Source organism: Panthera leo, chromosome A3, assembly GCF_018350215.1.
Source record: "Panthera leo isolate Ple1 chromosome A3, P.leo_Ple1_pat1.1, whole genome shotgun sequence".
NCBI lineage: Eukaryota > Metazoa > Chordata > Mammalia > Carnivora > Felidae > Panthera > Panthera leo.
The window spans coordinates 22,420,049-22,434,567 of NC_056681.1; the positions used below are offsets into that span (position 1 = coordinate 22,420,049).

The following is a 14,519-nucleotide window of genomic DNA, read 5'->3' on the forward strand; positions in this document are numbered from 1 at the left end:
TAAAGTAGGTTCTATGCCCATCATGGAGCCCAGCACAGAGCTTGAACTCACGACCCTGAGATAAAGACCTGAGCTGAGATCAAGAGTTGGATGCTTAACCAACTGAGACACCCAAGCACCCCATCATGGGGATTTTGATAAGGATTGCATTGAATCTGTAGATTGTTTTGACTGGTATTGACATCTTAACATTATTAAATTTTCAGTCCAGGGGTACCTGGGTGGCTCAATTGGTTGAGTGTCCAACTTTGTCTCAGGTCATGATCTTGTGGTTCGTGGGTTTGAGCACCGTGTCAGGCTTACTGCTATCAGCATGGAGTCCACTTTGGATCCTCTGTCCCACCCCCCCCTTCATCTCCCCACCTCTCAAAACTAAGTAAACATTTAAAAAAAAAAAAGTCTTCCAGTCCATGAAGATGGGGTGTCTTTCCATTTATTTGTGTTTTGAGCTTTTTGTTTTGCTTTTTTGTTTTTTAGTTAACATGCAGTGTTTTATTATTTGCACTTTCTTTAATTTCTTTCAGCAGTATTTTGCAGTTTTCAGTATACACTTTTATATACTTGGTTAAGTTGATACCTAAGTATTTTATTCTTTTTCAGGCTATTGTAAATGAAATCATTTTCTTTATTTTTGGATTATTCATTGTTGGTAGTATAAGAATGAAAGAGATTTTTGTGTGATTTTGTATCCTGCAACTTCGTGGAATTCATTTATTATTTCTCACGTTTTTTAAGGACTTTTTAGAGTTTTCCAGTATTCTACACATGTAAACTACACACAGAGGTGATTTTACTTCTTTGCCAGTTTGGATGCCTTATATTTCTTTTTCTTGCCTAATTGCTCTGGCTAGAATTTCTCGTACTATGTTGAAAAGTGCTGAAATTGGGCATCCTTGTCATGTTCCTAATCTTAGGGGAAAAGCTTTCTTCTTTTCTTTGTTTTACTTTTGAGTATGTTAGCTATGGATTTTTCATATATGGCATTTATCATGTTGAGGTAGTTTTATTCTATTCTTAGTTCATCGAGTGTTTTTATGGGGAAAAAAAGGGGGGCTTTGGGTGGCTTAGTCAATTGAGCATCTGACACTTGATTTCGGCTCAGGTCATGATCAGAGGGTCACGGGATTGAGGCCCAACATCAGGCTCTGCCATAAGCATGGAGCCTGATTAAGTTTATCTCTCTCTCTTTCTCTCTCTCTCTCTCCCTCTGCCTCCTCCCCAGCTCACACTCTCACTGTGTAAAATAAAAATTTTTAAAAATTAGAAAATAAAATTTAAAAAGAAAAAAGCATTTTGGATTTTGTCAGTTGCTTTTTCTGCATCAATTGAGATAATCATATTTTTCCCTTTATTCTGTTAATGTAGTATATTACTCTAATTGGTTTTTCTGTTAAACTATCCTTCCATCCCAAGAATAAATCATAATTTGATCACACTGTAAAATCCTTTTAGGGTATGCTGTTGTGTTCAGTTTACTGGTACTTTGTTGAGGGTTTTTGTATCAATATTCATGAGATATTGGTCTATATTTTTTGTAGTATCTTTGTCAGCTTTGACATCAGGTAATATACGTTTACCCTTTTAAAAGAAACATATTTGACCTCTTAAGAAAACATTATGATTTTGGTGAACTGTGTTTGACTCAGGCTTATATGGTGTGACTCCATTTCATGATATAGCTTATATATCTTACCAACTTATGTTCTTATACCACTTTGAGCAGTTGGCCATCCTCTGAAATTTAGTGGAACTACATTGTGTTAGGTTGCTGTAGATTAGAGTTCATTGTGGGACAGGTGCTTCTTGGATCTTACAGATAAGCTTAAATTATTGAAGAATTGTTACAAAAATTGGTGGAATACTGGGTGGCTACACAGTTTTTATCATAAATCCAATGTGTTACCTTTTATTTATTTTTTTAAGTAAATTCTGTTCCCAAAGTGGGGCTCAAACTCATGACTTTGAGATTAAAAGTCACATGCTCTATGGACTGAGCCACCCAGGCACCCCTTACCTTTTAAATTAAGATTTGACCAATTTCCATTATAATACATGCATTACTGTAGTATTAATGAAAAAGGACTGAAAGATTTAACATAGAAATAATTTCAATTTGCCCTACCCATTTTTACAAGCACTGTCAACTTCTGATAAGACAGGTAAGTTAATTAGATTTTTATAACCAAACATGATTCTTCTCTAAAATAAATCCCAGAACTGAAAGTACCTCTGTAGTCTACTCCATAACTACATGGCTGGCTAGCCCATTCTCAAGAATTATAAAGGAGGGGCGCCTGGGTGGCTCAATTGGTTGAGCTTCCAACTTCAGCTCAGGTCATGATCTCAAGCCTCCTGATTTCGAGCCCTCATCGGGCTCTGTGCTGACAGCTCAAAGCCTGGAGCCTGTTTCAGATTCTATCTCCTTCTCTCTCTGCCCCTACTCCACTCACACTCTCTCTCTCAGAAATAAATAAACGTTAAAAAAAATTGTGAAGGAAAAAGAAAGCACTGTTTTTTGTCTTAGCATTGTGATTAGGGTTTAAGACTTAAAAATTTTAAGAAATTATCTTTCCAAATTGCTTTTGATGCAAATTTAAATTTATTTCCTCTAGTCTTTTTAATCATAATTCTTGAGAGACTTGCCATTTTCTCTACTTCCCACTGCCTCCTCTACTCTGCCTCCATGACTACTGCCTCCACCTTGTGCCTATATAAGGCCTGTTTTTTGTTTCTGTTTTTAAAGTTTATTTATTTAGAGAGTGAGGGAGCACAAGCAGGAGAGGGACAGAGGAAGGGAGAGAGAGAGAATCCCAAGTAGGCTCTGCGTTGTCAGTGCACAGCCCGATGTGGGGCTCAGTCCCACAAACTGTGAGATGATGTCCTGAGCAAAAATCAAGTTGGACATATAACCTACTGAGCTACCCAGGCACCCCTAGTTCTGAATTTTTAATTCTGCATTTATTTCAGAATCTTGGGTTTTTTTCTTTCCATTTATTTATCTATTTGAGAGAGGGACCAGACAGACAGAGAGAGTGCAAGCTGGGGAGAGGGGCAGAGGGAGAGAGAGACAATCCCAAGCAGGCTCCATGCTCATCGAGGAGCCCAATGCAGGGCTCAGTCTCATAACCCCAGGATCATGACCAGAGCCAAAATCAAGAATCAAACACTTAACTGACTGAACCACTGAACCACTCAGGCATCCTTCTTTCCATTTAATTATAACCTGTTTGACATAGATTAGAAACTAGAAAAACTCTATCCTAAAAGAGAATAGGATGTCTGTATAAAGAACATATGTGTCCGTGGGGCGCCTGGGTGGCTCAGTCGGTTGAGTGTCCGACTTCGGCTCAGGTCATGATCTCGCGGTCCGTGAGTTCGAGCCCCGCGTCAGGCTCTGTGCTGACAGCTCAGAGCCTGGAGCGTGTTTCAGATTCTGTGTCTCCCTCTCTCTGATCCTCCCCCGTTCATGCTTTGTCTCTCTCTGTCTCAAAAATAAATAAACGTTTAAAAAAAAAAAAAAAAGAACATATGTGTCCGTATCTATAGTGAATTCAAAATAACCATTCCTTGAGTAAGTTGCAGCTATTATCTATGCTGAATTCAGCATGGTGCTGGTGTTCCAGGACTGAATAGAATGTACTCTGAATTTTTTTTGTCAGAATCAGACTTCCAGAGTATGTGTTTCTTTAAGGCATTGGATCAACTCTGTAAAAGATACTTAACAAATATTACTTAATGACTTATTATTTCTAATCTTTTTAACTAGGGCCATTATCTTTTATTTTCTGTGACAAATGTAAAGTTCTGGCATCTTTCCCACTGCACTGACCCAAATGGATTCTGTTTATCTTTTGGCCAGATGGACTAGAAACAAGGGGATAGGATGCAGAAAAAATGAATTTGCTATAAAATGAATCACTTGTGGCTTTGGAGTCTACCATTTGACTATCAGATTAGTGTATTGGATAGCTTATATTTGTTTTTAAACTCTTATTTGTGGATTATTTTCCTGCCAAAGATACTTTTTTTTTTTTTTTTTAATTTTGAGAGAGAGCGGGGGAGGGGGCAGAGGGAGAGAGAGAATCTTAAGCAGGCTTCATGCCCAGCACAGAGCCTGACACTGGGCTTAATCTCAGGACCCTGGGATCATGACCTGAGCCAAAATCAAGAATCAGATGCTCAACCAACTGAGCCACCCAGGCGTCCCCAAAAATAATTTGCTGTAAGGGATGCCTGATTCTTTTTCCCTGAACATTTAAATTTGAAGACTTAGTTCAAACAGAATAGTGTGGATTTAGAGATACCACAGCAGGGTCACCAGTTTTTAAAACAGTAAAACATAATGCTTCCTGGATGATTAGAAGCCATTTTAGAATCTTGCAGGACCTTCAGGTCATTTGCATTAGTTATCAATTCGTATAAAAGTTGTATATGAAAGGTTCAGGGCATTGAACTAAATTTACTCTGATGTACTTAGAAACAACAAAAACAAAAAACCTTGTATCTCATTTACTTTAATATTCCATTTATGTGCTCATAAAAACAGTGTAGAATATAGGGGAGGTTTTTTAAATGGTTTTGCTTTCTGACTCATTCTTGAAATCAAACATTTTAGTTCTTTATTATCTGACTTTTTTTCAAAAATTTTTAAAGATTTTACTTTAAAGTAATCTTTCCACCCAGCATGGGGCTAGAACCCCCAACCCCGAGATCAAGAGTCATACTCCACCAACTGAGTCAACCAGGCACCCCTATTATCTGACATTTTAGACTTCCTAGTAATCTTTTCTGAACAAAAAAAGGTACGGGGGATTTCTGAACACTTGAAAAATTATGTATTCATAATGATCGTGATGCAAGTAAATCTTGCATTTTAGTGTTTTTTACTTTACATAGATGACAGGATAGAGGACATCTTTTCCAAAAGAGTTTTTAAGACAGTCTTCTGAAGAGAATTAAAGTCTTCTGCCAGTGAACTAGTACTATAGAACAGAAATTTTATGTAATTTTACATACATTTATCAACAGCCTAGGTATTTGTTAATCTTGGCCTGAAAGCCCATGTTCATGGTAAGACATAAATTCGAAGAATTATTTACTGGGTTTTTTTTTTGCATCAATGTGCTACCTTCCATCTTAGGTCTATCATTTAGCAAGTGTACGATTACGAGATTTATGTTTAAAACTGGATGTTTCAAATGAGTTACGAAGGAAGATATGGACATGTTTTGAATTCACTTTAGTTCATTGCCCTGATCTAATGAAAGACCGACATTTGGATCAGCTGCTTCTTTGTGCCTTTTACATCATGGCAAAGGTAATGTATAAGTTGGGGGAAGCTCTTTGCCCTAGTTACCCGTTTTTGAAGCACAAAGTGAAAATCTTTTGCACTTAATTGTTAGTTTGTTCAAATGCCCACTATTGTTAAGTAGTAAATTCCAGCTACTGCATCTATTCTCTGGACTCTCCATTTCATTTTGTAATAATCAGCTTTCCCACATCATAAGAATACATTGGTTGTAAAGAAATTGGAAAAGGTCTTAGAGACCATTTGTATAAATGGTTCTCCATACTATTAATGTGAACATCATTTTACCCCCATCGCTGTGACCCCTCTCATCTAATACTTTACAATAAAATGATCATTATGTTGTAGGTTAGTAATTGAGGCCCAGAGCTGAAAGTAACTTGGTCAGTTATACAGTTAATAAATGGCACCCTAGGATTTCTTATTTCATAATTTAATGAACTCATACTTCATAAAATAGCTTCTCTAATATACTGCTTTCCAGTGATTTTTTGCACCACCTCAGAAAAGCATTTTACTTTCTAGGTGCTACAACATGCTTTCATTCATAAAATAGTATATCTTACTTGCTTTTTAAAATTCTGATATACCTGAAACAATCATCTATAACTTTGGTCTGAACCATATTGACCACACTGGCAGTACTAGCAGATGTACATAGTTAAGACCTAATTCTTAAGCTTTTTGAGGCAGAGGACATGTTTTCAAACTCCTTTTGACTCCTCTCTCACAATGCCTTTAAGATCTCTATACAAAATAGAGATTAATAAATGTTATTACCTAATATTTTGTGTTTTCCATGGAACTCTCAGAGTTCAGGCTTTGCCATTTTTAGCTCATCATTATGGAAGAACAGGTTTAGTGCTAACGGACAGTAAAGCAGAGAGAAGGAGTAATTTAAGTAAATTTTATAATAACAAATAGACTGGAAGGGATACTGTTATGGATCACCAATTCATTTCCTTCCTTTTGGCCACCACCATAACTTTTCTGTCTAAGCATTGGAAACCATATAGTCTGTCCTAAAATATTAAAAACCTAATCCTGTAATAATTGTTCAGTTTTCTTGTGAATCACCATAAGACATTTTTTATCCTTTAGTAAGTGGCTACTTTACTTTTAAGAGGGTACTTTAAAAGTCAGTAAAACCAGAGACTGCAGGGGATGCAGCAGATCGGAGTTTTCTGGTATCATTCTTTTTATAAAAAGAAATGTATTTTCAGTAAAGTTATACCATAGCAATCTCAGTGCTTTTGATTAATGAAGCTATTAGCTGAGTCCCCACAGGCCACAAAGCCTGAACTTTAAAGGTAGTAAAAAAATCATAAATGGTAGTGGTTTTTAGTCATGGACTGGCCTGGGGTTAATGACTTTCTGCAGGACTGCTCTCACTGCCAACCTATAATTGAAGCTTTTGTTCAGAGCCATTTTTCTTTTAAGAGCAACTGATAAATGCAGAATTTACTTTTCCTTAGGTAACAAAAGAAGAAAGAACTTTTCAAGAAATAATGAAAAGTTATAGGAATCAGCCCCAGGCAAACAGTCATGTGAGTAACATTTTTCCTTCCGTCCAAAAATAGATTTGTACTAGTTCTCTGTTGACAAGTCATAGAAAAGGTAAACTTCTTTTATAGTTTTACTGTACTTTAGATTTTTTGGTTTAGTGGATATCATTAAACTCTAAAGAAAATTTCAGTAAAAGCCAGGAAATTGGCTGTTTATATACTCATCGATATATTTGCATATATTTGTCATGTGTTTTCCTATTCCATTTATTTGTTCATTTGTTGAGTGGGGACATTTTTCACAAAAAATCTAATGAAGGGAAGTGCCTGGGTGGCTCAATCTATAGAGCATAAGATTCTTGATCTCAGGGTGGTGAATTTCAAGCCCCACGTACTATATGGAGCCTACTTTAATAAAAAATCTAGGGGTGCCTGGATGGCTCAGTTGGTTGAGTGTCCAATTGTTGATTTCACCTCAGGTCATGATCCCAGGGTTGTGGGAGCCCTGCATCTGGCTTTGCACTGACAGTGCAGAGCCTGCTTCGGATTTTCTCTCTCTGCCTTTTTCTCTTTCTTACCCTCTGCCCATTCCCCACTTGCACACGCACTCTCTCTCTCAAAATAAGTAAACTTTAAAATAAATAATCTAATGAAAATCATCTATAATAATGCCTGGCTGGCTCAGAAGAGCACGTGACTCTTGATCTCAGGGGTCATGAGTTTGAGTCCCATGTTGGGTGTAGAGATTACCAAAAAAATAAATTTAAATAATAATAATATTCTCTAATTGTGTGGGACTTGATTCTCTAATGATGTTTAAAATCCTGTGAAATTTGAGGATTTATTAGCTCAAGTCTAGCTTCATTTGCCACCTACTAAGAATCTTAATGTTTGAATCTTTAAATAGATACCAAGCATATTTGATAATGTCATTTTATAATAGCCATGGTAAAAATCCTATAAAACCTTTCAGTCATGGAAATATAAAATGCTAGCCTAGTGGCTGGACACATAGTAAGTATTTAATGACTATTAGTTCCATATTGTTATTATTACAGCTGAAGAACATACAGTTGGGCTACCTTAAGGCTTTGACCACTCAGGAGCTTAGTTGCTGAGCTCTAGGGAGCATAATGACCTCTTTTCTAGCCTTGGTGATCTGCCATCTTAGGAAGAGAGATGTGATATGATGTAGCTACTCAGATATCCCATGCTTAAGTACTGGTAGTCACACCCCCTTCTAAGAGAGCCCCACATAGAGTTTCACTTCTTTAAGCTCTAAAATACATGGAAGAGCCAAGTACAAGCATTTGTTATATCCTCTGATAGGCTAAGAGTGTCTGGACCTCTTCAGAAAAATCCTTCAGGAACAGATTCTAGAAAGGTCCAGATTATCCCTAAAGATCATTAAGGTGAAGTTAGTGTGGGTCCAAAATAGACCGAGCCATAGCTTCCTAAATATCCTCTCTTACCTACCACCCATAGGATGAGGGGAAATGGATTATGCCTTTCAGCTGTCTTGGAGGTAGGAAAGAATTTAGAAGAAGGAAGGGAAACAGATTTTCATGTGGCCATCTGAAAGGAGATGGGAATGGGATGGGAGTAGGAAAACAAGCCTTAATGAAATCAAATGATTCTTATGCAAGGAATTAAAAAGAAGAACAAGCTCAGATATTTGAAGTTGCTTTTATGTGGCAAAACCTGCTCATCGGTGTTTAGTTTTTGTAAACTACAATGGCAGTATTAGGTGGTAGGCTCTGTTTCCATATCCCCTCTACTAAGATGGTTGCTATAATCTATATTTACCAGCCTAGTAACATTTTGACCTTGATTATCACCAATACAGACAAATACCTTTTAACTGGCATGATATTCTGTTCTTATTTTGGTTTTGCTTAAACTGTGCATCTTTATGACTTAGCAGTCTTTTTCCACTCTAACCTGTAGGTCTATAGAAGTGTACTGTTGAAAAGTATTCCAAAAGAAGTTATGGCATACAATAAAAACATAAATGGTGATTTTGAAATGACAGATTATGGTAAGTTGCCCAATTTAATATTCTATATGTAATATACCTTTGATTACATTGTACATAATGCAGTGGATGTCAGGCAGCATGGGGTTAGCGATGTAAGTGGAATGGATAATGCATATGTGAAAGCATTTGGGAAGAAACAAGTTTGAGATAAGTATGAGTCAGATGCCTCCATCCAAAGAGGTTGTGAATTTAAACCATTTTTCCCCTATTAATTGTGCTTTAGAAGAAGTTTTGTGGGGCGCCTGAGTGCCTCAGTCGGTTGAGTGTCCGGCTTCGGCTCAGGTCATGATCTCACCGTTCATGAGTTCGAGCCCCGCGTCGGGCTCTGTGCTGACAGCTCAGAGCCTGGAGCCTGCTTCAGATTCTGCGTCCCCCTCTCTCTCCGCCCCACCCCTGCTTGTGCTCTGTCTCTCTCTGTCTTTCAAAAATGAATAAACATTAAAACATTTTTTTTGTTTTAAAAAAGTTTTGTAGTATACTTACAACATTAATAAAACACATAAAAGGCTCTTAGTAAATTTTAAAAATAAATCTGAATTACAGGGGAAGTAAGGTAGCTGTCAGTGATCTGCCTGGGGTGACAATTAAGGAAATGTCTTGTTCATTAATAAGTATATAAGTATTCTTCCACCACCAACAAAGCTGCCATCCTGTTGTTACCATCATGATATGTAAGACTTGAGGCACTAGGAAATTTTTTTCAAAGAAAGGAAAATCAATTATTCATATTGTCAAGGTAGTTATTCCTATGTTGATAAGCTGTAAAAATGCTTCTTCTGCCCATCTTTTCCTTGTCTCATCTTCCCATTACTAAATGTGTACATGTGTAACACATGTACTGTGATGTATTCTACAGTGTGGGACATTTAGATTATTAACCATTATACATAGCTTTGTGAGGAACATCACCGTAGCTTAATCTTTGATCCATATCCTTAGGATAAATTCTTAGAGAAAATTGCCAGAGTCAAGGACTCTTTTTTTTCATCACGTAGATATCCGTGATCATTATGGTGTTTATTGGGATCTGAACTTTTAAGATCTTACTCACCAAAATTTTTTTTAATAACAATGCCCTAGAATCTGCCCTGTTTAAGGATACATAAGCCAAGCTCAATTCTTTTTACATAGATATATTATTCCTGAGCCTTTTCAAGGCAATGGAAGTGTATTAGGCAGTAAAACTGAAAAAATGCATATATATTATATATACGTACATATATATCAACTACAAACGTGTGTATAAAATACACACACACACACACACACACACAGCCTTTCTATTTTTGTAACACATGTTGCTCATCTGTCCCAGGTGGTTTTTCTGTCCATACAAAACCAGGCATGTGGAGTGGGGGTAGAGACAAACAGGCACCAGAGGTTAGCTGGAAAATAATGTTCTCTATGAGAAACAAAGTGACGACTAGCAAGTATCTGGCATACAAGGAGCAGTGAAGTTCAATAGATACAGTATCTGCAAATGAAATTTGAGGTCAATGAAGGTTAGCTACTCTCTACAACCTAAAGGTTTCAAATCAACTTCTGTTGTATATACATTTATTAACTAGATATTTATTAGCAAGCAAACAACGATTTTTAAGATTTTATCCAATGGTGATGGCACAGAGCTGCGCAAGTATCCAGTGATAATGGACTCAGGAATTCTGGCACCAAAAAGGAAAAAGTTACAGTGGAGGATACAGTCAGGCAAGTTTATGTTCAGATAAGGTATGTTAAAGTTTCTCCAGCTATGGTTGGTTGCTATGACTTAAACATAACAAAGAACACCACATAGTGAAGAACAATTCTGGTTCTATAAAATTCTTAATTAGGTATAAAATGATTACTATTTAGAAAGCACACATAGTTTATGCATCCTATATAGGTTGTCCAAACACCCAGCTGTCCAACCACCACCTCACACATTAAAGGTTCACTTGAAGCAGGTGCCAAGATTTCAGATTCAGGACTCTGTTAGCCTTAAAGCCAGGATCAAGCAAATGACATGCATCAGAGTTCAGGGCTGGTCTTCATTATCATCCATAATAGTAAAGCTCCACAGACTTCAGTGAATCACTCATCTGTATCATGATATTGTGGACAGTGTCTCAAATATGTTAACCAGTCTATTTAAGTACTTCTAATTTCCCCAACATGCACCAACTTGAAGCATTAGGCTTTCATAACAGTCACTATTTTCATCAATAAAAACCAGATTCTTAAATTTTTAAATTGCTTTTTAATGTTTGTTTATTTTTGAGAAAGAGAGAGACAGAGTATGAGCAGGGGAGGGGCCAAGAGAGAGGGAGACACAGAATCCGAAGCAGCCTCCAGGCTCCAAGCTATCCGCACACAGCCTGACACAGGGCTCCGGCTCACAAATGGTGAGATCATGACCTGAGCCAAAGTTGGCCGCTTAACCAACTGAGCCCCCCAGGCGTCCCTTGAAGTTTTTTTTTAATGTTTATTTTTAAGAGAGAAAGAGCACAAGTGGGGGAGGGGCAGAGAGAGAGGGAGACACAGAATCCGAAGTAGGCTCCAAGCTCTGAGCTGTCAGCACAGAGCCCATTGTGGGGCTCAAACTCACGAACCATGAGATTGTGACCTGAGCCAAAGTCAGACTCAATCGACTGAGTCATCCAGGCGTGCCCACCCCCCCCCTTTGTTTAATGAATAAAAACTCATTTCTTACATTGAGTATGTTAATTAGCAAAGCATTGGCCTTTGATTAAGATAAACCTAACAGAAACTCTTATAATAGCTACCTGTTGGGAATGAGCTTCCTGATCAAAATACCAATTCTTCACCATTATGTCACCAGACCACCCTAGACTGGCATTATTGACTAGAACACTTGAGAGACCCAGATTACAGCTTAATCTCAGTAACAAATATAATACTCAAGTGTATAATGGTACACTGACAGGTTTACAGTACTTCCTCAGAGACTTGTTTTAAGGATTACAAAGAATGGTGTAAGTATGATGTTTAACACAAGACCTGCTTATAGTAAGACCTCAGTAAGTAACAGCTGTTACTTAAGTTTTTTTTAATTTTTTTTTTTTTTTTTTTTTTTGAGAGAGCGAGCATGAGTGGGGGAGGGACAGAGAGAGAATCCCAAGTAGGCTCCATGCTGTCAGTAAGAGCCCAATGCACGGTTTAATTCCATGAACCATGAGATCATGACCTGAGTGGAAACCCGGAATCAGACAGTCGACCAACTGAGCCACCCATACACCCCTATCATTTTTTAAGCAGTATAAAATTTATGGTTTTTTATTAATGAATATTTCTCTTTAAATGTTTTTTTTTCTTTTTCTTTTTCACGCTAATTTGTCTAAGGCCATATTCCTTATTTGCAATACTTTAGATGTCGTTGGGGTGCCTGGCTGGCTCTGTCGGAAGAGTGTGTGACTTTTGACCTCAGGGTCGTGAGTTCAAGCCCCATGTTGGGTGTAGAGATTAAACATAATAAAAACAAAATACTTGAAATGTTGAATAGGTTACATTAAAAGAAAACAGTAGAAGCAAATTCTCTCATGAGACAAAAATTCTGTTTTCATATGAGATATATAATATTGGTAACTGCATATTGAAAATCAGGTAACTTTATTTCACATTATGCCCATCTTAAAATCACCAGGTAGGGGCGCCTGGGTGGCTCAGTCGGTTAAGTGTCCGACTTCAGCTCAAGTCACGATCTCACGGTCCGTGGGTTCGAGCCCCGTGTCGGGCTCTGGGCTGATGGCTCAGAGCCTGGAGCCTGCTTCCGATTCTGTGTCTCCCTCTCTCTCTGCCCCTCCCCTGTTCATGCTCTGTCTCTCTCTGTCTCAAAAATAAATAAAAAAAACGTTAAAAAAAAAAAAATTAAAAAAAAAAAAAAATCACCAGATAGACAATGAAGATATAAATAGAGCACATTTTTACTTGTTTTTATATTATGGCCATGCCTTTTAGAGTTCACAAGAAACTGCCAAAATATCACTTTGTTTGTTTGTTTGTTTGTTTTTTTAAGTAGGTTCCACACCCAACATAGGGCTTGAACTCACAACCACCAGATTAAGAGTTACATGCTCTGCTGACTGAGCCAGCCAGGCATCCCACCAAGGTCCCAGAGAGTTTTAAATGTTTGGTTCCTTCAAAATAAATAGAGCCCATTACTTTATATAAATATTAATGACTAGAATTGGAATGACACACAAATCTGAAGACTGTGTATAGTCTCTGTGTCCAGAAATTTCTAATCAAAGGAGGACCTTAAATAATTTTGACTGATCCATGTAGTGAGAATAACCTACAACAGCTGTTACAAAGCCAATATGGCTTGGAATAGCATTTATTAGGATGGTAGTAGGTGTTACAGGGAAAGGGGACTGTGCATAAAAAAATTTGAGAAGAAGGGCCTGGGTGGCTCAGCCAGTTAAGCATCCGACCCTTGATTTCAGCTCAGGTCATGATCTTGTGGCTCATGAGTTCAGGCACTGCGTTGGGCTTTATGCTGACAGCATGGGGCCTGCTTGGGATTCTCTTTCTCTCTCTCTCTCTCTCTCTCTCTCTCTCTCTCTCTGCCCCCCTCCGCCAATACATAATAAATAAATCAATAAACTTAAAAAGTATCGTTGTGAAAAAATTCTTGCTGAAATAGTATCTAGAGAAAAGAGTATTAGCCTTGGGGTGCCTGGATGGCTCAGTCGGTTAAGCTTCCGACTTTGGCTCAGGTTATGATCTCCTGGTTTGAGTTTGAGCCCCACATCAGGCTCAGAACCTGGAGCCTGCTTTGGACTCTGTCTCCTTCTCTCTCTGTCCCTCCCCCACTCACACTCTGTCTCTTGCTGTCTCTCAAAAATAAACATTTAAAAAATTAAAAAAAGAGAAGAGTATTAGCCTAAGTACATGTATTTGTATTTCTCAAGTTTCCAATTTAATTTATACATAATATAGATGGGTTTCAAACATTTTCCAAAAACATTAATTGCTTTATATAAAGATTTGTGTTTACTTTTTTTTCCCCTTAAGTTGGTTCCAAATCCAGCATGGAGCCCAATGCAGGACTTGAACTCACGACCCTGAGATTCAGACTTGAGCTGAGGATCACCTGGGTGGCTCAGTCAGTTAAGCATAGAACTCTTGATTTCAGCTCAGGTCATGATCTCATGGTTTGTAAGTTCAAGCCTCACATCAGGCTCTGCTGTCTCTCTAAATAAATAAATGAACTAAAAAAAACAAAAAAGATCAGAGCTGAGATCAAGAGTCAGATGTTTAACTGACTGAGCCACCCAGGCGCCTCTGATTTTGTTTTTATATCATAGAGTTGTGATTCAGATCACCACTTTGTGTATTATAATACATCTGTCATAACCCTGAATCTTTTAACAGAATTGGAAGATGCTACAAAAACACCTGACTGTTCTAGTGGACCAGTGAAAGAGGAAAGAGGTGATCTTATCAAATTTTATAATACAATATATGTAGGAAGAGTGAAGTCATTTGCACTGAGATATGACTTGTCAAATCAGGACCATGTGGTATGTTTTATATTTTACTATGATATGAATATTCATAGTCATAGTTAGATTGCTATAAGTTTATTAGATAAGTGTTTCAGAGTTAAAGTGTCACTGATGCATTTTATAGGAGAAAAAAAAATACCAGTAATTAATTAGAGAAT

General features: G+C 37.5%; 1 protein-coding gene across 6 annotated transcripts in view; it reads left to right on the top strand.

The window, feature by feature from the left end:
• RBL1 (RB transcriptional corepressor like 1) overlaps positions 1-14,519 on the top strand; it is a 64,946-nt gene that overhangs the window by 40,328 nt on the left and 10,099 nt on the right. For 4 of the 6 annotated variants that reach the window (XM_042931024.1, XM_042931023.1, XM_042931025.1 and 1 more), the window contains exons 17-20: positions 5,141-5,317; positions 6,784-6,855; positions 8,761-8,851; positions 14,228-14,376. In XM_042931024.1, the coding sequence (XP_042786958.1) occupies positions 5,141-5,317; positions 6,784-6,855; positions 8,761-8,851; positions 14,228-14,376 (489 nt within the window). Of the gene's footprint in view, positions 1-5,140; positions 5,318-6,783; positions 6,856-8,760; positions 8,852-10,419; positions 10,580-14,227; positions 14,377-14,519 lie in introns of those variants that run through there. The other 2 variants (XR_006200463.1, XM_042931027.1) reach the window with 2 other exon arrangements.